At 35.9% G+C, this 26740-nt stretch overlaps 1 protein-coding gene across 1 annotated transcript in view; it reads left to right on the top strand.

The window, feature by feature from the left end:
* LOC149802816 (poly(ADP-ribose) glycohydrolase-like) overlaps positions 1 to 26740 on the top strand; it is a 277168-nt gene that overhangs the window by 240553 nt on the left and 9875 nt on the right. The window contains exon 24 of the mRNA XM_089952264.1: positions 16683 to 16921. Within this exon, the coding sequence (XP_089808390.1) occupies positions 16683 to 16921 (239 nt within the window). The remainder of the gene's footprint in view (positions 1 to 16682; positions 16922 to 26740) is intronic.

The following is a 26740-nucleotide window of genomic DNA, read 5'->3' as shown; positions in this document are numbered from 1 at the left end:
GGAAGCTGAAGCTGTTTTGAATCATTGTATTTTCCAATGAAGGACCCTGAGGGAATATCAACTGTAACATGCATGCTAAATGTGCAGCATCAACATTAAAATTGTAATGCTTTAAAATGGCAAGATATGTAGTAGAATAACATTGAATATTGTTTCTTTATTACCAGTATTTATTGCTGCTAATTTTCAAAGCTATACATCTGTTTGTGCATGGTATATAAAGCAGTCATATTGTTAGATGTGTCTAAGAACAGGTAACTTTTATGATCTTTCTACATTTAAAATACAAATCTGAATAATTTTACTTAATTGTGGTGGGTGCTAAGGGTGTGTATGAAAAACTATGATACATCCTGAAGCTTGTTTTATGTATCTTTAGATCAAGGGAACAAGTTGCAAAAAAGTTTGAAGGTACACAATGAAGTTATTTTGTGTTCAAGTATTTGAAATAGTCAGAAAATAGTGACGGACATAACTTAAATCATGGCATAAGAAAGATGTTCAGAATATGCAGGCTGTTGTTTTATTTGCAGCAAATCACTTCAGGATGGAGACACTTGACTTAACTCTTTCACTTCGACTGACGTGTATATCCGCTGCATAAATGTGCCTAGCCTCACCAGTGACTGATAAATCCGCTTGTAAACAGAGCACTATTACTCCCGGTGACTGATATATCCGCTTGCCTTTTATGCTTCCTATACCCTAGTGATGGATAGATTCGCTCTGTATGTTCATGTTACAATTGGTCTTATTGGTCAATATATGGAAGTAAAAGGATATTCAACCAATCAAAATAGAGTTAACAGATGATTGTTCTGACTAAATCTGGGTTTCTTTTTCAAATTTGTACCGCGTGTTTGTTAATACATGCATTTGTAGTTGACAGTGAAAACAATGGCGTTAGCTTATGATAGTGATTCAGATTCCGAATTTTCTGGTTTTTCTGAGGACGAATTTGACCACATTGAATTAAGAAGCATTAGTAGTGACATTGATCTATCTTCTTTGTCAAGTCTGTCAGAAATTGAGACAGAATCCGATGATGAAGACGACGAAGTGTGGACAAGAGATCTACGTGCCCCGAGAGTCACAGAGTTTACGGAAAGCGTCGGTTCAACTTTTGTTTTGGATGAGGGGAAAAAAGAAATTGATTTTTTCTATAAATTTTTTTCCCTGGCAATGATTGAAAGCATTGTTGCACAAACAAATGGATATGCGGCAAGATGTATCGAAGAAAAGCCTGATTCACTCTGGCAACCCACGACAATGGACGAAATGCTGGCCTTTCTAGGAATACATTTGATTATGTCAATCCTGGCACTTCCAGAATACAGTCTAGCTTGGCGATCAACATGGCCCTTCCAGATAATAAGTATTCCCACAATTATGACCAGAGTACATTTTGAAAAGTTGTCGAAGTATTTCCATGTAAATGACACCAGGCAGAATCCTCCAAGACGCCAGCCCGGGCATGACAAATTGTGTCATGTAAGACCAGTTTTAGACGAAATTTCCAAAACGTGTCTCGAAAATTACAATGGTCATAAAGAGCAGAGTGTGGATGAAGGGATGATAGCATATAAAGGTAGATTATCCTTCAAGCAATATTTACCTGCGAAGCCAATCAAGTTTGGAATAAAAGTTTGGGAGCGGGCAGACCCACACAATGGTTATGTGCACGAGTTTCAAGTGTACACTGGAAGAGAAGAAAGCCAGGCTGGACGCACAAAAGAAGAGGGCCTTGGTGCACGTGTGATAACTGATCTTACGTCAAAAATACGTGGGAAATCACATGTAGTTTACATGGACAATTTTTTCTCCAGTCCAGCACTCTTTGAAGCACTCAGGAAAGAAAAAATTTATTGTCTCGGTACAGTGCGAGCAAATAGAAAGGGAATGCCAGAGGAAATAAAATCTGCCAAATTAAAGAACAGAGGCGACAGTGTCCTGATGACAAAAGGAAGCCTGTGTGCTATAGCTTGGAAGGACAAAAGAATTGTCCATTATCTTTCAACAAGTTGCAATCCAAGCGAGAGCAAGATGGTGCGTAGGAGACAAAAAAATGGAACCTACCAGGAAGTGCCAGCTCCAATTGTCTCTGAACTTTATAATAAATACATGTTTGGGGTTGACCTGGCAGACCAGAAAAGAATGCAGTACTCTACCTGTCGCAAAGCTACCAAATGGTGGAAATATCTGTTTTGGTTCTGCTTTGATGTTGCATTAGTTAATGCATTAATAACTATGCAGGAGTCGCCCAACCACAAACTTGTCACCAAAAAAAATAAAGAAATCAGACGGAGACAACTTGATTTTAAAATTGCACTTGCACAGCAGATGATAGGGACATTCCGAGGATCGAGAAAGAGAAAGGTTGTATCTGCAATTGATAACTGTGGAAATGCACATTGGCCCATACAAGCAGAGAAACCAGGGCGATGCAAAATGTGTACCAAAGAAAAAAGGCGGCATGAGGTGTCCATCATGTGCAAACAGTGTGATATCCGTCTATGTATAAAACATAACTGTTTCTCTAGATACCATGAGGAACTACTTAAGAAATAGTAGAACACAGTGACTAGGCATTTTTAGTAATTATATGTATATATTTGATAAATAACTTTGTATAAAAGACTCACAGATAAATTTTAGTGTTTTTACAAACAGTGTTTTGTGTTATATTCCTGGATTTTATATCATTCATGTGGATGTCAGCAGGATAAAATAATCAAACAGATATAAGGTAGTTATAGCTTTTATATATGCATGGTTTTAGTCTATAAATCAGAAAATAACTAACACAATTAGCCCATATCCCCACATCATCAGCTAAAAAGTTGAGATTTGGCTGCAGCAGCATTAGGCTCTGGTAGTCAGCCCACAAATCAGCTGCAGTAGTGACCCCAGCAGCTAGGCATAGCAGTGAGCCACTACAGTATCACTAGAAGTTAAAGAGTTAAGCAGCAGTGAGTCAAGCTGAAGGGCAGAAATGTTAAGAGATAGCAGAAGTGAGATTCAGCAAATCTCAAACATTTTTCATACCATCAGGTGGAGACAGTAGCAGGTCTAGTGGAGATCCTGGACCAGTTGCTCTGCAATCAAAAACCGACCAGGAACAAGTTATAATGGCAGAAACCTTGTGGGCCATGAAAGTAGTTGCTTCTATGTATTATCACATTTCCTGTGATGGAACCCCAGTACTTTTTCAAACACTGTTTTCTCACTTAGTTTTTGAAAGATTTTACAATGAGATATGTAAACTTTTAAAATGATTTCTCATTGACTTGGTGCATTCTTCAGAAAAAAGTAACAGTAAAATGGCATTTTATGTTTCAGCTTGATGAAACAGTTAATACTCAGGGAAAAAGGCAGTTTGATGTTGTGATTAAATTCTGGTGAAATGAGACTTGTTGTAACTCAATTCTGTGAAGCTGTTATTTTTGGCCATCTGAAAGGAAATGATATAGGATAAGCAATGGATGACATACTGACAGAGGAAGAGTACAGAATGCCTCCATCTCAGTTTCATTAATTAGGAAGTGATAGCCCTAATGTTAATGAGTCAATGTGGTTTTTTGTTAATTCCCATTTGAACTTTTTCAAGGGTTGTTACAGTTTTTTTGTCCTAGGTGCACTGTATGTTGTTCAAAATGCCTTCAGATAAGGTCTTGGAATTTTTTGGAGCATTGGTACAGCAGTTAGCTTGACATCTCTTTCACAGTTGTAAGTTACACATTAGTCAGAGGAATACTCTGAGATAGAAATTGAAGGATGATCTATTCATAAGGCGTGTTCATTGCAGGTGACTCGATCTTTTACCGGTTCAGATTAAGATTGGTGTGATATTTTGTGTATCGACACTTTCTGAAAGATTTAGGAGAAAGAGCGAAGGATGACAAATTCTAAAATCTTCTGATGAAGAATGAATCTGAAGGTTTGAAAAATGTGGTCAAACGTACATGGTCAGTTGTGAGGCCACTGTTTCAGACAGTTTGGGCTTTTTTGTGTGTGCTTCATGAGAAGGCATGTGAGATGCTAAAAGAATTCATGCTTAAATTCATGAAGGTGGTTGTAATTGGTAATTTGAATTGGAAAAAGCTTCTGAGTGTGGATGTCATTAAGCCAGAAAAAAGTTGTGATCAGAAAAATATATAGGTCGGTGTAGAATGTTGCAGAGCATTGTTAAAACTAATCTTCATGTCAGAAAGTATTGGTATTAGAAGTTACAATGTTCCTACAGGTTTCTGTATACCTTGATACATGCCTTCCTCAAGATACCTCCATCCTTCAAAATGCACAGTGCTTTACATTAAGAAGTGGCATCAAGATACATGCGGAGGCTTGCACAAAGCTTACCAAATATTAGCAAATATGATGTGAATATGATGTGCCTTTTGTAATGGATGAGTGAAAAGGTCCTAGAAAAATGGATATCAGATAGTAATGGAGAGCTTAAGAGGGTTGACCATTATTAAAACAAAGTGTTGCAGATCAGAAGTTTAACAGAAATACTAAAGTATTGTTATCCTGAGAAAGGTGTAAAATCAGCTCTCTGTTTTGTTCATGGAAATGCAGATGTTGAAGGGAGTTTGTCAGCAAATAAAAAGAGATTGACAAAAGTCCACAAACTCCTTGTAGAAGAAATCTATAAATGGACTAAGGCTTACCAGAGATGTTGTTATGGTGTAAAAGGACACTATTACTGATCATCCATTATCTCAGAACTTACTTAATGCTGTGAAAAAAAATCATACAGTGCATACAAAAATCATGTTATAGAGGAAAAACTTCTGAAGAAACACAAGCAAAATCAAATAGAGCAGTTTGACAGGAACCATGAAAAAAGAAATAGAAAGCTATCAGAAAAAGATTGAAAACTTAAGAAAAATGAGGGAGCCTTTCAAGAAGAGCTTCAGAAAGCTTTCTGGTTGTTTGCAGAGGCCAATGAAAGACTGAATTCTGCAGTAAAGAAACAGAACTTTAAGGAAATCACTGGTGCCAGTGGTCTTTTGGAGGTGGGGAATCAAACCTGCAGAAGTCAACAAAATCATTAGAAAAGTGCAGATAACAAAGAAATGAAATGGATGAGAAGAAATGAAGACTAATGGATAGCTGTGCAAGTTGAATTAAGTGTTTCATTGGGATTGGTACATTTACTCCCATTAAAACTTGATTTGTTCTTCAAAATGAAAGATATCTGCCTGAAGTTTTAATGCTTTTAGTATATGTTATCAAGACTACGCGTGGGCCTTGTAAATAATACATGTATTGGCTTTTCACTCACTAGCTTTTGAGTGATTTATGGATATTTTGTCACATCTTTATGCAACAGCTGAATAATATAAAAAAATCAGCTTTTTTAAAACATATTATATGTTTAATTAATGCTTTTGTTGATCAGGCATGACCATAAATTATAGTGGTTGAAAATTGTCATGTGGGAGTGCTACCTTAAACAAGTACATTGCTATTTACCTTTAGAATTTTTGCAATTGTTCAAGTTAAAGTTCATAGAATGACATGCATAATGGCTGGTAGAATGTAGTATCTAGCTGACTTTGATGAAAGCTTGCATGTATTTGCAAGCCAGCATTTCGGCATTTTTGTTGTCCAATCATAATGCAGCTTCATCATATTTAGGAATGTTTGATTATGTGCTAGCTTTCTTAGATCTTTAGTCTACCTTATTTGCAAGAGGTGTAGAAAGCATTATAATCTGCTTGCCTTCTTTAATTTATCTTGTATTGTTTGTATGAGCAATTATAATTAGGGCTACAACAATATGCCTTCAGTCGTATTATATTGCAATATTTCATGTCGTATCACAATAATATTGAACTATTTTGAAACATTATATAAAATGATAACTCTGGTACAAACAGTTATAAAATAATATGCTTTAATAAAATGAATCACATACTGGAAAAAAACTTGAGGAAATGCAGTGAAATTTGATGACCATAACAACAGGCATTTCTGTTAGTACCACATCTTAACATCAAAAGATCATTGTGACCTACATTTCACATGTTACTGGCATAAGTTTTTGCATTTAACTCATGACCACATTTTTGTATTATACTGTTATGCCAGGAATTATGAAAAAGAGAATGTTTCTTCTTCAAATATGTTAACCAATCATAATACCTTAGGAGGTCTACTACTATCTCGAAAATCCAGTCCTCCCAGGCTAAAACTTTTTATCGAAAGGTTATCTACCTACCTAGATGACAGTTAGAGTGATGTCACGATGATACTGGGACTGGTGCCAAATCCAGTGAATTCTTGAGTTTGTATTTCTTATCATTCCAAGTAGCATGCTCTCTACCCCTAGAAAGGCCTCGCCAAATCTATTCAAGCGTTTTGGAAGTTTTCTACCTTAAAGCAAGATGGAAGAGTTAATCTTCATAGGGAAATATACTCCATAATTTTTCAACTTTTCTGTTCTTGCTGTTTTCATTAAAAAAGTTTGTGAATTTTCACTGTTATCTCTGTTACAACTTTATAGCCTTAAACTAAAAGAAAAAATGCAAAAACCAACAAGTTTTGTTTAATTTAACAAATAATTTATTCTCCTAGAAGACAAAGTGAAAATTTACAAGGAACTTACAGTATTATGAATTAAATCCCAAATGATCCTAAAAGTTCAATCACAAGTCCAAAATGTTTAAAGTATTCTGAATTAATTCCATTGGTGTTGCAAATGAATTCCAATCGTAAATGTACTGATGTTCAGTAGCCTTAAATGTGCCAGTGTGCCAACAGTCTTGATGTATGACAGTGATGTAATGCAGAATATCCTTGAATGAATTCACAATAATTCCAAAATAGTTATTTAGTCCTAAAGTCAATAAACACTTTGTAATTCCAATGAATAATTTAAATAAATTCCTCTCACATTATAATGAACACACATATGACTGACTTCACAAGTTAGAGGCTAAAGCAGGAATTAATAATTCTAATATAAACAACCTTTTTATTAAAACCTAAGACAAAATAGGAGGACCAGGATGAGGATCAAAGTTTTATTTCCAGAACATTCTAAGTTGTAAACAACGTTGGGTCCTTTGCTTAAGTTTAAGCTGCCAACCTATCGCAAATTAGGTAGACAACAGAATATCGAATGGGAATACTGATGTCCTAAATTCAAGTCCAAGTAAACATATTAACAGATTTTATATTGGAGCTTAGTCACCACTCATGAATAAAAGTTAGCTATGTAACACATTGTTTACATAAATGACCCATACAAACTGCAATCATGGATAAAAATTGAATACAGAGATATACATAACATCACTTTGCTATCTCCACACATGTAGGTGCCCTTGGTATATATCTGCATGGGTCACAATGGAGTTACCTCACATTGCTATAGCCATATTTATTAGGTGCAGGTGTAGTGTATGGTGTACAAAACTTTATAATTTCTGCTACATTTTGATACATGTAAGTTTTCTGTATTATCCTTTGTGTTGATTTCATAGTAATGAACATGACACTTTTACTGATTGTACCTGTGTCGGATATCATTTTGGCCTTTTCCTTAAGGTAAAATTATATTGCAATGGATATTGCAATGACTACTTCACAAGTATCAACAATGACGCTTCAGTGTTTTGTATGTGCAGATATTGTGTGTACTATTGAAGACTCATTTATATTACTGTGTAGTTTGCACTGTGGTTGGATAAATACAGTTAAGTTTCCTGTGCAGTGTTTAGTCGTACCATCACTTCATACTTACTATCAAGTGATACTTTGGTTATTTTACCTGTATAGGCAATCAATTCATCTTTCCTGCAGGTAACCTTTTATTAGAATTGATATGTTAGTGTCGTAAATATTATTTGTGGCACTCTAATGTTCTACCTGTACAGGCCACCTATGCCCTTTTACAGGTAATTGTCATAGTGTGTAGCTCTGTATGTACTCTACCTGTACAGGCCATATATGCCCTTTTACAGGTAATCTTCATAGTGTTTAGCTCTGTATGTACTCTACCTGTACAGGCCATGTATGCCCTTTTACAGGTAATCGTCATAGTGTGTAGCTCTGTATGTACTCTACCTGTACAGGCCATGTATGCCCTTTTACAGGTAATCGTCATAGTGTGTAGCTCTGTATGTACTCTACCTGTATGGGCCATGTATGCCCTTTTACAGGTAATCGTCATAGTGTGTAGCTCTACATGAACACTCCAAAGTTCATGAAGCAGGATACAGGCTGTACTACACCTGTATATATTGTCTGCTCTATTTTTGTCTCACAGATTAAGACAGGGCAAGACCAGGTTGACAACCACTCTGTGTATGTAGCTTACTCTTGTTGTCATTCTATGAATACATGTTAGGCTTATATATCATAGACAGAAGTCAATGGGTAGCAATACTAGGGGTACTAAAGTTGAAGGTGCAGAAGCACCACATGAGGGATAAAGACATGATCAGCTTTCCAGTATAACCTGCATAGCATCCCTGCATATATGCATTCTCCTGGATCAGTCTAATGCACATTGTGCTGCTAGGCACTTCCTGCAGTCATTGTCCAGTTTATACAGGTGCTCTCATGGATCAATCTAGCTTGCATATTGTGCCTAGATTACACAGGAACTTTCATGGATCAGTCTAACCTGCTTGGTACTGCTAAGTATTTCCTGCATATGATGTCCAGCTTGGTGCCTCAGTATCAAAAAGATGTCAGTTCACTTGTCATCAAGCCTTTGCACTCAAAGGGAACCTATACTTGCAGCTTGGAAGTAATGGGATTTAACTCATGATATGCTGCTAGTGTAGTGAGCCACCATTCTCAACTTTCTTCTCCAGCTACTTCGCAGGTAGCACAAGAGACATCAGATCCAGGGACAACAAAAACTTACTCTTAAGTTAAATTTTACAATGATGCATCATGCCTTTCAAGCCTGGACTAAAGAAGTTTAAGAACTAATCCTATCAGAGTTCTGACCTCCTCCTTCTTCTACAACACCTGCCTGGTCTACAGTACCAACATCAGGGGGTCATTGAATAAAGGAAGAATTCTACTTTCAGTTGCTTCCACAGTCTTGCAAACTCACTGACATTTTGATACTTCTTACATCATCACTTACAAGCCCCAAGCATCAACTGATGCTTTTATTTCTTCTTCTTCGACACCTTCCCTTAAATTGTATTCTGCAGTTCTACAACCCCCACACACCAGTTTTCCAGTATAATGGATAACCAGCAGTTGATGCATAACATTGTCACTGTGGGATCTAGTATATATGGTGATCTATAGAACACAGCTTATCGTCTCAAACCCCAAATCTCATTGGACATACATGAGAGTCTGTTTATATAATGGCCTGCCTCTTAAAACATAGCAGCCCAACATACTCTGGCCAAAGCCAAAACAGCAGCTGCAAACTTAAACTAGTGAAATGAGATGCATTGCTTTCTACCTCCATCTTTCTTAAAGATCATCTTAAGGCAAAGCTCAGTTTGCAAACTTTAATCATATTATCTCCTCTTGAATAATCAGATTGATGGAATCCACTAACAAGATTCCAAGGATACCTTCTTTTCCTCTCTTATAATCTGAGATAAAGTGGAGGGATTTGCAAGACAATCAACAAAAGATTGTGGGTATGTCCCTAAAACAGGCCACTGGGAAGCAGTGTTACTGAATTTTCAGCCATTGAAAACTTCACTTCTCCCAAACTAAAGTAGATGACAGGCAGAGATAGGGTGATCATTTTCTCCAGCGAGACCCTCCATATCTCAAATGACCTCATAAACATGCCACCCTTATTGCAGACTGTGGTAGCAGAAGGCTCCAAACATTCATAGCTGAATTGAGAAGATTTGCCTTGACATGGGTCTGACAAGTGATTTCAGAGGGATTCAGTATCACTTCAGTGCACCTCCTCCTTTGCCCAGCATTCCCTACAAACTCAGCACTCTTCACTCAGTCATCAGCTTGAACATAATCAGTAAGCTCATTTGCACTCCATGGTTCATGATGGATGCAACCATGGGTTCTAAATGCCCTCCAGTAGGAGACTACACAATCGGTGTGGACTTGAAAAAGGCATTACTTCATGTCTCCACTCACACAGCTTTCAGGAAGTTCCTGTGATTTGCTTACAAAGACTACATTCAACAAAACTGGAAGTAAGTTATATCTTGGAGCAAGACATGCTATCCCTTGTTATTCTCCTTGGCCTCAGTCTCCTTTTCAGCAAAGAAATCTCTGACCTTGTACAATCAGATTTTGGTCATCTAGTTCTGGAACTCAGCACTCAAGTAACAGGGTATGTCTTCCTCAGGAATGACAATAGACTTAATACAATATTGGCTTCCTTGCTTATATGGAACAGGCTACCTGCCAGAGAATTCCTTAACCTGCTGGGTCTTGCTCAACGTGGCAGAGGATGTCTTAGTCCTAGGTCACCTTCTTGAGCTCCCATTACAACAATTCTTAGTCCAAATGGAGGCTGAACCTTTGACCATTGGACCAGCTCTCACAACTGCACAATATGAGGTCCTATCTCAAACATTGGGAAACTTCACTGGACTTTTTGCATTGGGATACATCTGCAAGTACAACCTCCAGCAAACACGATCTCCATGGATGCAAACACAGATGACTGGGTTGAGACAAGTCTCCTTCTATCATTATGTAATGCCAGTGGAGTGTGGTCCCTTCAGTCAGGATCATCATTTGGATAGCATTCTCGAGATGAAAGCCATTCTGAAAGTTTTCATTGGAGGCAGGGGAACCTACATGGGAATGGAGTTCTCATTCTGTCTCACAACTCCACTGTGGGGACCTGTCACAAGCAGCAAGGCGGAACCAAGTCCCCAGACCTTTGTATTTTTTTTTTTTGATTTTCTAAAGTGGTGTCTTCAACAATAAATCCACGTTCAAGTTCGACATATCCTACACTAGCTAAATGTATTATTGGACTCATGGTCCCACAAGAAACAAATAATACAAATGGAATGGTCTCTTCATCCCTTGGTTTTCACTCAATATGTGTCCAATGGGACTGACCAATGGTGGACTTATTTGCAACAAGGTGGAATACCAGACCTGGATCGAAAAACCTGTACAGTTGACGCTCTTTCTATAGATCAGATTTCCTAAATGTATACTTTTCTCCAACACCTCTGGTTTCAAAAGGTGATACAGAAAGCAAACAAAATGGAGTGTTGCTTCCCCCTGATTGTTCCACTCATTGGGAAGTATTGGAACAATGACATCATCAATTTCTCAACAGAATCTTCAAGAAATTGAGATATAGGGAATATATCTGCCTAAGCAACCCTGATAACAGGTGTTTCATCCAAACCCATAGCCTGCACATCAAGGTCTTTATAAAATATGCCTTAATGAACAAACAGTTCTCACAACCATTGGTGGAGAAATAGCTCAAGCAAGATTGTCCTACACCATAAAGTCATAAAAAGCAATGGAATATAATCTCACAATGGTGCACTCAAGAATGCTTTATACTACTGCAGGCATTCATAGTTCATTAGCTAACTTCATATGGTTCTTTGACAAGAAGCAGTATCAATCACAATTAAAACGTACTGTTCTATGATCACTGGTATCCTGCATCATCATGGAAGAGGGGATATCAGACAAAACAAAGACCTATCGGATCATCTGTCCATTTTAGTTACATGCGTCTAATAACATTGGATAAAAGTGGGATCTATCATGCATACTAATCTGGCTGAACAAGATCCCATTTGAACTGTTCTCATGAACTTCATTGGTTCATGTCTCATATAAGACCTGCTTCCTCGCTGCATTAGTGAATGGAAGGCAGAATCAGCGAAATACATACTCTATTAGTGGACCTTTCTACATGCAGTTCTGACAAGATGGGTCAGTATCACTCATCACAGCTTCTGCTTTCCATGCCAAGAATAGGCTTCTGTTCATGGGAATCAGACTGCTGTAATGAATTCCTGTCTACTCTGGGCACTTTATCTCAAGATCATCTACAGGACCCAGTGCGAGCTCCAAAAGTGGTACTTGAGAAAGACAGCCATTGCAGTGAAGGAAATTTTCTTACCCCTCACAGAGGAAAAGGACAATATATCAGCACAGACACTTTCATCAAGGATAAAATGGTATACTTGTTCTGCATATTGGAAACACACCAAATGAATATGCTTTGCATATCAGCTCACGAAGTTAGGACACTCACAACAGACATTGTGTATGAGTTAAACTGTTACCTGTTATTATCCATGCCCTGGGTTGCAGATCAAAGTACACAAATACTCAATCTGATCAGGTAGGACTTAAAAATTTGACGCAACAGGTCCCAGGATCATAAGGATAGGCTTAACAACTTCCACTGGATTTGTGGGAGGAAACATATTACCCTTTCAAAGCCACTCCCAGACATATAGTATCTCATCTCCAGTCAGGTTATCTAGATGTCTCATGTACCTTAGGGACTGTACACCTCATACCTATTCTCCTATGGTATTATGATTGGGTAACATATTTAAAGAAAAACCCAGCCTCCCTGTAGTTACATCCATATAGACAGCATGCTTTCTGGTCCAATAGTAACAGAAAAAATCATGGGATTGGTACCAGTCCATGTATCTAGCAGCTAGGTGGCCAGATAACTTTTAACTTTTTAGCTAAAAAGTTTTAGCTTGTGAGGGCTGGATTTGCAAGATAGTAATTGTTCTCCCAAGGTATTATGATCGGGTAAGTATCATGGAAAAAACGTATATAACTAGATTTTTTTTTATCTTGATGAGTACAGTATGACCCTGCTATAACATGATGGCCATAGAACCTGATCTTGCTATGTATCGAACTGTGTTGTAACAAATCAAATCAGTTAGCTGAAGAAAATGATGCATGTACCAAAGAAATGGCTGGGGGGATATACTAAAAGCAGGTGTAAAAATATGTGCTTTTGATTAAATTAAGACAATATAAAACTAGTCTGAAATACATTTGTATATTGACAGCTTACAGTTGTGCAATACAATCCATAATGCATTAAGTACTGTACATGTATATGAAAAATCCATGAATTTGAGTATAGATTGCATGTTATAAAGTTCATGTATCCATCACAACCCATTAGAGAACACAACACATAAATAAGAAATGGTGGTCCTCATTTGTTCTATGTCCCATTGTCAAGAAACACATGGCACTAAACTATTTGCTACCATAGTGTCTCCAGTAGCACATGGCTTACATGTTACATGTACATGTATATAAATTGGCCTAGGTTTTGGTCAGCTGGTGACAGCTATCATCTTGCTGAAGCTACCCAGGAGATAAGGCTATTCATAGGGAAATGAAAAAATGTAAACAATTTAAAAAGTTTAACAAACATCTTTCAATTAACTTGTTGACCAGATATCTATGGTTTCAAAAGATTGGAAATTTAATTTGCATTTTATGCGGCTGTTGGTAGTAATCGTAAAAATAAACCTGTTTCCAGCAAAAAGGAAACTTTCATGGCAAAATAAACGTATCCCAGTCATTTTAGAAAATGCAGCAATCCATCATATTCCATTGCCTTGATTTAAGTGTGGTGCTGACTTCTCTTGATGAAAAGTGCTTGTTTTTCATTGAAGATTGTAGGCAGCTTGCTTTGATGAAGGGCGAATGTGTTATTGAAGTCACTGCTGAAGGACAACATTGGAGGACATAATAAGTGCCAGTTTTTTATTGCAGCAGTAACATCAAATAATTGTAGAACAATGACAGAGACTGATTTTTTTTGTTTTTGTTTAGTATTTATACAGGATCATCGGAGCTTCAAAGGTTATCAGTTTTCTTTGAAATTTCATCAAAACTATTTTTTGGGGGGTACATTTAATAAAAAAAAAGTATTAGCCATCATATGGTCTGTCTTAGCTAGTTCGGTAGCGTGACTATTTGAGTGTTTCACAGCATTCACTACAGAGGTCAGATGTCATCATAAGTGGATTATGATATGAACTGTTAAAATGGTTTGTCATTATGAACAAAAGATTTATTTATGTAACAATTGATTCCAGTGCATTTTATATCCAAATATTTGCTTCCTTTAAATTTCTCCACACAAAATCAAGATTTTATATACAAGTTTAAACAGCTGATGTTATTGTACCCCCAAAGAGCTCAAAATGGTACAGTGTGACCCACTATAACATGGTTGTTGGGGTCCATAGAACCCAAACATGTTATAGACCAAACCGTGCTATAACCAACCAAGTCATTTTGCTAAAGAAAATGATGCCCATACCACAAAAAAATGGTGGGGGGGGGCAATAAAAGCAGGTGGAAAAATAATCACTCTTGATTGAATGAAGACAAAACTATTCTGAAATAACTTTATTGACATTTTACAGTTGTTTAATACAGTCCATAATGTGTTTAGTACTGTACATGTATATGAAAGTTCCATGAGTTCGAGTATAGATCATATGTTACAAAATTCATGTATTAGTCACATCCTATTAGAAAACACAAATAACACAGATATAAAAAAATTGTAGTCCTCGTTTGATCTATATCCCATTGTCAATAAACACGTTTTACTAAACAATTCACTACGATATTGTCTCCAGTAGCACATAGCTATAATTCCTTTCCTGCTACATGTATATGTACTTAAACTGGTTTAGATTGTAGTCAGCTGGAGACAGTTATCTTGCTGAAGCTACCCAGGGGATGAGGCTATTCATAGGAAAATGAAAACATGTGAACAGATAAAAAGTAACATGAATGCTAGTTTTCTGTAGTTTCAAAAGATTGGAATTTAATTTGCATTTTATGCTGCCATTGGTAGTGGCTGTATGCATACATGTTTTTCCTGAGAAAAAGAAACCTGCATGGCACAATATACGTTTTCCAGTCACTTTGGAAAATGCAACAATCCATCAGATTTCTTTGCATTTATTGAAGTTTGTTGCTGCCCTCATTTGATGAAATGTGCTTAATTTTTGTTACTGAAGATTGTAGTCAGCTTTGAGGAAAGGCATAAGCATTATTGCAGTCACCACTAAAGAAAAACTTTGGGGGACCAAACAAATGTCCATTTATTATTTTGGTGGCAACATCAGACATTTATAAAACATTGATTGAGACTGAATTATTTTTTCATTTGCTTAGTATTTATACAGAACGATTGGTGCCTCCATGGTAATCAGTTTTCTTTGAAGTTTCAGCAAAACTATTTTTCTGGGTGCATTTTTAAAACAATTAGCAGTCACTTGGTTGGTTGGTTGTAGTCATTCCTGTTTCTGCCTTCAAAAGATGATCAATTTTAGCTGGTCTGGTAGCATGACTGTTTGAATGTATCACAGCATACAGATAATCAGGCCAGATGTCAGCATAAGCAGATTATGATATAAAAATGTACTGTTAAGATGGTTTGTCAATATAAACAAAGGATTTATTTATGTTACATAGATTCCACTGCATTTGATATCCAAGTTTGCGTCTTCCTTTCATGGTGCATTTCAATTTCTCCACTGTAAAACTAAGATTGTGTGTACAAGTTTAAACAGACAACAGTTTTGTCCCCTCCCCCTCAGTAGAATTGCCAGATGTCACACTGTACTGCATTCTCATCATAAAGTAGGTTATTGTGACTCATTTTTTCACATTTCACTGACTTTGGTCATATTTAAAGTATTACTCATCATGCTTAAATAATTAAACAAGATGATTGAATACATTTCTCTTAGTACCATAATCATTTAAAAAATGGTCACTGTGGCCTATATTTCACATTTTACTGGCTTACATTAAGTGTTTGCGTTAGGCTCACGAGTGCATAGGTGTTTGTTATGCTATGTACATACACTGTTTTCATAAATCATGAAATTGGGTGATGCATCCTGCTGAGCACTAGTCTTTTATTTAACTAGTAGGGTATAATGGCCCAGCTTTTATTTTCTCCACAGACTGGGTTGAAATTTGTGTTGATGTTAAATTTCTCAGGCATTCTTTGTGCTAAAATTATCAAATTGATGATGATATGCATCACAGTTTTGACAATGCTTTTAAAAATAAGTTTACCTATCTTTAACAAGAAAATATGTATATTAATTATGCCTCTATCTTTGGCAGAAATTTGTGTTGTGGGAAATTAGGTGAAATTGACATGATATGAAGTTTGAGAAATAGTTGACATATGTTGCATTCTTATAGTTGCTTAGTGAAATTGTCAGCTTACAAGTTACTTGAGCCAGGTGATTTTGGGTACACTTTGGCCTCTTGTTCATAAATAAACTTTAGACATGCATCATCAAATTTTTAAGTTCATTATGCCTGATTTGTTGGGAAGTGAAGCATGAGTTTGTATTCAGCAGCAGATTCTGGTAGTTGGAAGTGTCACATTGTTTGCTGGAGACATTTTACTTGGAAAGTGGGTGAATGGACTGATAGCAGTGTTAATTTTAGAGAAGCCTTTTGTCTACTAGACTGAGTGTACTTTTTGGTGGGCTGTTTGTGAAATGGATCAGCTCCCCTGACAAGTGTATATCTTCCAGTTTGTCAACATTGAGCATTAGTTGTTTTGCTTTATCCTTCTCATGGCTGGAGCAGCACTTGGGTTGAAGACAAAACTCGTTAGAGCAAGACAAAATCCATTCTTTTTGTTAAGTTCGTTTATATAATGAACTTATATACATTCATCTTTGTTTTTTCAGATACAGAAATTGGACATTTCCACAGCAAAGTCACAAAAGGGACTGGCACTGCCAAGTCATTGGGCCCCAATGAGAGTAACAGATGTTGTGAAAGTGCCACTTGGTCTATATGATAGGGAACCAGCCATTAGGGATGAATATGCCAAGGTGGCAAAGCATTTCAAACAGTCAATGACTAATGCAGAAATCAAGTCCATCAAGAGAGTACAGAATGCACTGCTTTGGGAACACTACGCACTGTAAGTTTTTATGTGCAGGCAGTGGGATCAATATTACGATTCTGTGGTACAGACTTTTATGTATTTCATTTTTAGCCAACTGGCTAGAAGACCTACTCTATAGAAGTTGAATATATTTGACAGAAACATCCTGAATCGCTGATGATCTGCCATCAAAAAACCATTGTTACTGAAAATAGAAAACCCTTAAAACAACCTTTCCAAAACCTAGCAACAGAATTTGACCAAATCGACAGAAAGCAACCCTGGCATAATGGTCTTTCACATTTTTTTTATTTACTGAAATATTCCAGTCCATCACTAAATGTGGCCACTTTAGTTAAAAATAGAAGACCTTTAAAAGACTTCTTCCTAAAAACAACTCGCCAGAATTGAACAGATATACTGTAACAGAAATCATCCAGGCAAAGATAGCTTTAAATTTTATATAAAGGATGCTGATATTCAGTCAAATATGGCCATCATTATTAAAAAACAAAATCCTAAAAACAAGTTTGTTTAAAAAATAACTAACAGATTTTAACTAAATTTTTCAGAAAGCATTTTGGCATAAAGTCTTTGTAATTTTTTTTCACGTAAGTGATGATGATCTGCAATCAGATTTTGCCACTGTTACTAAAAGTAGAAAACATTTAAATGACAGAAAGTATCCTGCCATAGATGGCTTTCAAATTTGTACAAATGATACTGATCTGTCATCATATATGACCACCATTACTAAAAATAGGAACCACTCTGGTGGCCTAGTGGTTAGAGTGTCTGCCTTGGCTATGTGAGGTCATGGGTTTTAACCCCGGACCGAGTCATACCAAAGACTTACAAAAATGGTAGTAACAGCTGCCTTGCTAGGCACTCAGTGTTAAGAGGTTAGTGTTAGGACTGGTTGGCCTGGTGTCAGGATAATGTGACTGGGTGGGACATTGTGCTACATGTCTGCTGCATGATGCCCCAGTGCTAGACATTACTATAAACTGCCACACTGCCGACATCGTAGCAGTATGACTGAAAAATTGTTAAAGCTACATTAAAGATCCTAATCACACACACACACACACACACTTAAAATAAGTAGATCTTTAAACACCACCATTTAAAAATACACTCAAGAGAATTATACTAATTTAACATTTGAAAGAAACATCTTGGCTTGAAAGGTGTTCATATTTGTACAATGATACTAATACACCATATTTATAAACACACCTCTCCCCTGATAACTTGCATCCAGATAACTCACAAACCAAATGTAATGTAAGGGAAGGCTTGGATTCCTATTTTTCCTCTCTAGAAAATGTCAAAAATCTTTACCCGTATTTGTTAAGCATAAAGAAAAGAAAATTGCAATCCAAATTAGTAAACTTACCTTCAGTATATTGCTTGTTTTATCATCAGAACTTGTCTTGAAAATAAATGTAATTTATACCAAGAAGCAAACAATTTCGTTAGAAAAACTTGTTTATTGACAATTATTCCCAGCATGATTATCAAATAAGTATTCAATCATTAAACAGCTACCCCCTCCCATGGTCTTTTCAATGTCTGGCTGGAATGGCACACACCTTTGTTTTTCATAGGTCCATAGGTAATTTGTGCCCTTTTAGTGCATGAGGTTTTGAGGGAAAAGTGTAAATACAATAGCTTATAATCACTTCATCTGAAGGATCACTTGATAGAATTTGACCAGATTTGATAGAAAGCATCCTAGCATGAAGGCTTTTCACGTTTAAACAAATGATGCTGCTCCTCCATCAAATGTGGTAGCCATTACTAAAATATAAAAACATTTACACAACTTCATTACTGTTTAAAAAGATTGTCACCAACTCTGAAAGAAAGCATCCTGAAATAGAAGCCTTTCAATATTTGACAAACACTGTTGTAAAAAATAGGATAAAAGTACAAGAAACTAAAGAAACTTTGAAACAGGTGTTTTCAAAATATATGCAATCAACAGCACTGGAAGTAATTTCTCACTGATACAGAATTTTTGCCAATTGCTTTTGCATTTTGGCTCTTCTGCAGATAATTATCCAGGTGAATGATATCAGACTTATTTGGACTTCTTGTTTTGTATCTGTTATAATTTATACAAGTCAGATGCTGTGGGGTACATCATAGCATCATCTAACAATTAATCTCTTTATTGATTGCCAATCTGCCATCAAAAATAGACGCAGTTGCTAACATAAAAAACTTTTAACATTTTAAAAAATGATGATGAGCTAATATCAAATATGGGCACCATATTAAATTAAGAAAAGAACTTTGGACAACTTTGACTCAAGAAATGATGAACAAAATTTGACCTAATTTGTCAGATAGCAAATCAAAGGAAGCCCTTTTAATTATAAATAAATGGTGCCAATCCATCATCAAATATGGCCACCATTACTGCAAACAGAACAACCTTAAAATAACTTATTATAAAAAATGTGGAACATACTTTGACCAATGTTGACAAGAAAAACAAAATGGCAAGAAGGACTTTAAGATTTGTTCAAATGATGCTGATCTACCAGCAGATACGGCAGCCATTTTGAAAAGTAGCTTGCTGAACAGAATTTTAACAAAATTTAAACATAAGCATTCTGCCATGAAGGTCAGTTTATACATATAAGGTTGATTCATTATCAAAAAAATTAATATGACCAGTTTCTTAAAAAGAAATAAACATTTAACGCCTTTACTCTATTTGCATACAAGCGCGTTTGGATGCCTCTACCTGATTCGCATTCAAGCGCCTTTTGACACCTGCTGTAAACATCAGCCATTTTAAGCAGGTTTTTGTAGCGCCACCTTCGGGGAAAACCCCCTATTAGATACTAGATTCATTTCATTTCACGTCAGATCACGTGATCACTATTTATGCTCTGGTCAAAATCTGCTATTTAAAATAACTGGGTCATATTCTCCACTCTCCAAAATGGAGGTAGCGGATTTCGTTCAGTACTTTCAAAGTTTTCATGATTAGAATTACAGCTATGAAAGCTTCAATAACTTGGGTAAAGGCTCTGATATTGATGTAGGCTGCAATTAGTTTTTATAAATTATCAAAGTCAGATGACTTAGTGATAGACGCAGACAAAAAACTTGTACATTTTGAGTATGAAAAATGGCAGATATGGTTGGTCATGCAGCTTCGCTGACTTGATGGTGAATGAGTTCTCTCAAGATTTTAAAGCACATAAAAAATTCTTCCGTGAAAAATTACACAGCTACAATGATCAGATTTTACTCTTAAATTTTTCCATACGTAATAAATGTTACCAGAAATGTCAAACGGTTAAAATTGCTGTTAAATGTAACATACACTACACTGCTTAACAGTTAACAGGCAGGCCTATGTGTATGGAATCGAATAGGTAACTGGTGTACTGTTTATAGTACACTGCACTATGTTCATGGATGTCGAAGGGCTAAAAAGCCATACACTCTATGAGGTAAAGGGTTAAAGTATTTATGCTACAGTCAAACCATATAGAAAGAATTATATTGTGACATGTAATTTTCACCAGAAGACTGGTTGGTGCTAAAATGGTGCAGATGTTTTTTTCTAAAGACTTCTTACAATAGGTATAGTTCATCCTGAATGAAAATGGCCATGAGTAGACTGTCAGTGTAGCTGCCATTATAGTTGACTTCTTAAGAAATTTTATTGCTGATTTTTCTGAATGAATAATGTTAGTAACATGGGGTTATAAGAGACTTCTTCTGATATCTAATTGGTCCTAAATGAAAATGATGCCAGTCTCATTTATTGTGAGGCTGCTATGGTAGCCATGTTCAAAATTTTGTTACAGTTACTTTTCCTTAATAGATGGTCATATAGACATGCAGTTTCACTAAAAGACTTCATGCAATATCTGGCTGGTCTTAAACAAAAATAGTGACCATCAGACCTCCAACATGATGGCTTGTTATATTCTTGTCAGCACTTCTCTTGAAGGGTTGGTCATATTGAAATTGTGTTGTATTTTGACTAAAACACTTCATACTATATGATGGTCTTGATTAAAAATGATGCCAATGTGGCCTGCCAGAATTTGATGCCTCTTGTGAGAATACTTCTTCTGTACAGATTGCCATAATAGCAGTCTTGTTTGAACACTTCTTTCTTCAAATACATCTCACTGTCAATAACTCATAAGTGACAGGGGTACATTAATGTCAACTATGGTATAGACAAGAATGTGAAAAAGCAAGGAAGGCACAAATTTTGATTAGCAGTAGTGGAGGAAATGGGGATGGAGTGCTGGCAACATTTGTAGCTAGATTTATAATCTCCTTTGTCCTACACAAATATTCTTGTCATGGATTTTAATATGTATGGCTAATTATAGGTTACTGCATTTGTATGGGAAAATATGAATGAATTTCTTCTAAGTAATACTTCGTGGTCATGGGAGTGCAGTATTATTCAGGAAAATTATATTTTCCTGTTGTCATTGTTACTGGTAACTCAGTATAACATGAACCTGCCATAAGATGAAAATATGTATATCCATGTGTAAAATTTTTCTTTTCTTTTACATTCCATCTACAAGCATTTGTTATCAAGTTCTTTACAGGATGTCTTAAGACAGTTTTAACCTAGCATTTTATTTTCACTGAAGGTACGTTTTACCAATAAAATGTGTTATGTATCCATGGACTTAGAGTCACTGTCATTGTAAGTCATGCTAGTATCATCCATAGAATTAGTATCAAAATCTGTCGCACTATCTGCATCATCAGTTTCAAAGTCAATAATTACTGATGCATATTTCATATTCTTTAAGGTCATCCATCTCCCAGAATTTATCCTCCACCTGTCTTATCACTTGTTGCTCAACCATAGACCATTTTTCTCGAGAAATAGTTGATGATGATATCATCTCTATCCTTGTTTACTCTAACATGTTCGAGATAGAAGCAGTGCTACTGACATGTCCTACCAGGTTCATGCCTTCCTCTTAGTTGAAAATGACTTCTCTTAACCCAGCACTAGTGCCCAAACTATCTGGCAGATAGTCCAAGAAGATCCTTTCCATTTTGGAAAATATCTCTTGTGTAGCTTCAACCAGACCTCATTCTTCTTCCTCATTCCTCCATGACTGAGTTAATTTCTCAGAGGTTGGTCACAGACCAAACTGTTGCTTGGAACTGCTGAGGCTGGTCTGTTCCCTTCCATCATGTTGAAACCCCAGATCTCTTACTGCCAGTTACCAAGTATATTTCCCAAATTAGCCTACTAAACCTCCCTAGTTGGACTCTGGTGCATCCAGAGAAAGAGAAAGATGGGTATTTTCAATGGGAGCCTTCCTTTCTGAACAACTGAAACCATGAAACAGAAATTCAAGCTACTTATTACCCTGACTTAGCCTGATGACATCATCTCAGCTACATCATTTAGTATGTTGAGAAAGTCCTCCATAAATCCAGCCACCTTGCGTGTGTTGGAAGCTAAACCCATGACATCCAGATATGATCTTTCTCTCTATGGAATTATTGGTGTAATTTCTGCATATATGCTGTGACATTGCACTTGACTCCTCAAAGGTCTTGTTTAACCATAAAGTAAAGACCTTCTAAGGGCTACTCTGTTCATAACTTTCCCCTAAATTGGCTTTTGAAAACTAGATGGATCATCAACATCAGTCCTTCCCAACCATTCCTGGCCCACCACAATTGACCAGACAGTATGGGAATGCAAATTAATCTCAGGCTGTCCACCAATTGTTTCAAACAGATGCAGCCCCAATCCAATACGCAACCTCAAACTCAGGTTCATGGCACACAGGAAATAGATGCCACAGACACCAAGAAGAAGTTCTGTAACACACCTTCTTTTCCTTCCAAAGGAAGAAACAGCGTTAGGTGCCCTAACTCTCTCCAGCCATGCATCCATCTCCCAAAATCCCAGTGGGTGCTTGTCTAGGTCTCTTTTAAGGGGCTTGGTCATTGGTCAGTAATGGTTGGGTTCTTTTCTTTCTGTGCTTGGGGCAGTAGGGTGGCCTGGGCTTCCACCAGGTAATTGGTTGGTAGAGTTGGCTGTCTGACCCTGGCCATCTGTATTGCTTCCAACATATTATCACATTCATTCTCAGTTATTAAGCCCCTCACAGAGCAGCGTATTGATGTTGATCAATGCTAGGCATTCAATCCCTCATATGTGACACTTGTGAGTGAGTGATAGTATGCTTTAGTGCATTCTCTAAATGAAAGTTAGTTGATAGTTGCTGCTTGCTGTTGTCACTAACTGAATAAAACTCAGCTATGGTAAGATGGTATGCTAAGGCACATAGCTTCAATCATTTTGTGTTTAAAGGTCATTTATTGGGCATTAAAGTTGGCTGCATATCTCTTAGCATCACACCCTTCCAACAAAAGAAGAACACTAACCTACATTTGATGCTATAGGTTTCTTGGCATCTGTGTTCTTAGTTTTTGACCACATATATTATTCCATGCAGATCGAAGTATGAGTAAATATTATATTGTGATATGTTACCCTGCATTGTACATGTGAATGAATATAGAAATTAGATGAGTGGACTGTATGCATTTTGTCATGCCTCAGTTATTGTGGCTAATCAAGGCAACCACTGATGCATGAATTATGCTTCCAGTAGTGATTATACTGGCTGTCATCCCATTGATATCTAAAGCATGTGATTTTCACCAGTTAAAATTAGGCCTCTATGGGTGGACAATGGAAATAGCAGAATTAAAGAACAATGATATATATATATAAAATGTATTTCTGTCAACTGATTGTTGTACCTTTTTTTTGTTACTGTAGAAAAAAATGCTCTATTTCATTGTTTTATTATAAATTTACATTATGTATACCTGTCACTGAGGTCAACATTTCTTTGTCATGATCACTTTAATATAAATTTGTTTTCTGCATGATAATTATTGTTTACCATGGTACCAAGACTGATTAAAACTTCACAGAGGTGAGCTATTTCATCACTGATTACGCTCTTGTTGATTCTGTCTTTGTTGGGTGACACACACTCATATTTATTTAAATCTTTCTTGGATTAGGTATATATAATATCTGTACCTTAACATATGTAGTGACAAATAGTAGCCAGGGGGAAGTAAAGATGGAAGAACTCTCTACTGGATAGGTCTATATTTTCCCAAATAGTAATTCATCATTTCTAACTGAAAAATTGGAACATCTGTCAAATACCTTTTGGAGCACTCAGATAATAGTGTAACTAATTGATTAGAAAAAGTGTAGGTGTTTGATAAGGCCAAGTGAGCTTATGAAGTGATTTTTAATAGTGTAACTAATTGATTAGAAAAAGTGTAGGTGTTTGATAAGGCCAAGTGAGCTTATGAAGTGATTTTTAATAGTGTAACTAATTGATTAGAAAAAGTGTAGGTGTTTGATAAGGCTAAGTGAGCTTATGAAGTGATTTTTAATAGTGTAACTAATTGATTAGAAAAAGTGTAGGTGTTTGATAAGGCCAAGTGAGCTTATGAAGTGATTTTTAATAGTGTAACTAATTGATTAGAAAAAGTGTAGGTGTTTGATAGTGAGCTTATGAAGTGATTTTTAATAGTGTAACTAATTGATTAGAAAAAGTGTAGGTGTTTGACAGTGAGCTTATGAAGTGATTTTTAATAGTGTAACTAATTGATTAGAAAAAGAGTAGGTGTTTGATAGTGAGCTTATGAGGTGATTTTTAATAGTGTAACTAATTGATTATAAAAAGTGTAGGTGTTTGATAGTGAGCTTATGAAGTGATTTTTAATAGTGTAACTAATTGATTAGAAAAAGTGTAGGTGTTTGATAGTGAGCTTATGAGGTGATTTTTAATAGTGTAACTAATTGATTAGAAAAAGTGTAGGTGTTTGATAAGGCCAAGTGAGCTTATGAAGTGATTTTTAATAGTGTAACTAATTGATTAGAAAAAGTGTAGGTGTTTGATAGTGAGCTTATGAAGTGATTTTTAATAGTGTAACTAATTGATTAGAAAAAGTGTAGGTGTTTGACAGTGAGCTTATGAGGTGATTTTTAATAGTGTAACTAATTGATTAGAAAAAGTGTAGGTGTTTGATAGTGAGCTTATGAGGTGATTTTTAATAGTGTAACTAATTGATTAGAAAAAGTGTAGGTGTTTGATAGTGAGCTTATGAAGTGATTTTTAATCTGTCATGCATCATCAATCCACAGTTGTTATTTACAATTCCTTCTCAAAAACTCCTTAAATGCTTTTTACATGATTTTACAGGGAGCATTATGGCATCAGTTTCTTTCAAATTTGTTCAGTATCAGTGGATACTGATATTGCATTCAATATGGCAACCATACTGAAAGAGAAAAACGTTTGAACAAATGCATCACAAAACTGTTGAACAGAAATTGACCAAATGTGACAGAATGGTTTCTGAAACAGAGGTCTTTCAGATTTGTACAAATGATACTGGCCACTGTAGCTAAATATTTAACAGAATTGTAAAGAATGTATGCCAGCATATAACTCTATGTTGTGAACAAATGGTGTTCATTCTCAATCAAATATGACCACTATTGCTGAAGAAAAAAGTTTAAATGGCTTTTTTACAGAAAGTATTATAACATAAGGCATATAGGTTTTTCAAGCTTGTACAAATGATGCCAATCCACCATCAGTAAACTCACCATCAAAAAAGTTTGGCCTCTATTGCTGAAACATTTAAAAGAAACTTTAAATGACTTATGACTGCTAACAGAATTTGAATAATTTTTCATAAAGCATTCTTATATTAATGGTTTTCAAATTAATAAAAATTATAACTGATTTGCCATGAGTTATAGTTCTAATTACTAAAAGTTGGAAATCATTTCACTGACCTCTCAAAACCACTGAAAAGGCTTTGATAAATACTGTCCTGGCATGAATGGCTCATAAGCTTGTACAAATGATGCTAATCTGTAATAAAATATTACTAAATAGAAAACCTTTAAAAACACTTATTAAAAATAAAACACTTTTAAAAAAGTATCCCTGTTCAAGAGATTTTAAGCATATTTGCCCCTAATTGTACCTAAAATAAAATATTTCAGGTCAAATAAACTAATTTAGAGATCATTATGAACATAGCTTTTATGTCATTATTTAGTTAACATGCTGGCTGATAACAGCTTCACTGTTGAATTAAGATAATACAAGACCACCATTTGTTTTTCTTTTTCACTGAGTTGGGACCTACCTCAAAATTGTGCACTTAGACTTAGTATTTGAGCTTGAATCTGACAAATTCTGGAGAAACAGCCCATGAACTTTATTATATACATATATTGTGTGCTTAGCTTTATCCATAAGTGGGGGTTGTAGCTTGAGCTAATGGTAACTTGTAAACAAATATTTAGAGTTAACTTTTGTCCATGATCATAGAATGTACTTGGTAACTTGTAAACATGTTGACATGGCCTTTTGACCTGAGAATGCTCTAAAAGTAAACTTATAAACCACATTCTAGTTGTCATATTGTGTCTTAGGTTTTTATATAAGGTGGAGATAAGCAAAAATTATTCATTCCTATCTTACAGTCAGCCTGTGAAGTTATTTACTGTTGTATTCAGATATAATTTGAGAGGAATCATTATTTAAATAATTCATTGGAATTATTAAAATGTTTATTGACTGGATTTACACTATTTTGGGATTATTTTGAGTTCATTCAAAGACAGTCTGGATTATATCTTTGAGATACATCAAGACTGTTGGTACAACAGCATATTCAAGATTGGAATTAATTCAGAACACTATACATTTAGACTTGTGATAGAACTTTTAGGATTATTTGGGATTGAATTCACAATGCTATAAGTTTCTC

Source organism: Sinohyriopsis cumingii, chromosome 3, assembly GCF_028554795.1.
Source record: "Sinohyriopsis cumingii isolate HCF-2022 chromosome 3, ASM2855479v2, whole genome shotgun sequence".
Lineage (NCBI taxonomy): Eukaryota > Metazoa > Mollusca > Bivalvia > Unionida > Unionidae > Sinohyriopsis > Sinohyriopsis cumingii.
This window is presented reverse-complemented; position numbering and strand designations above follow the sequence as displayed.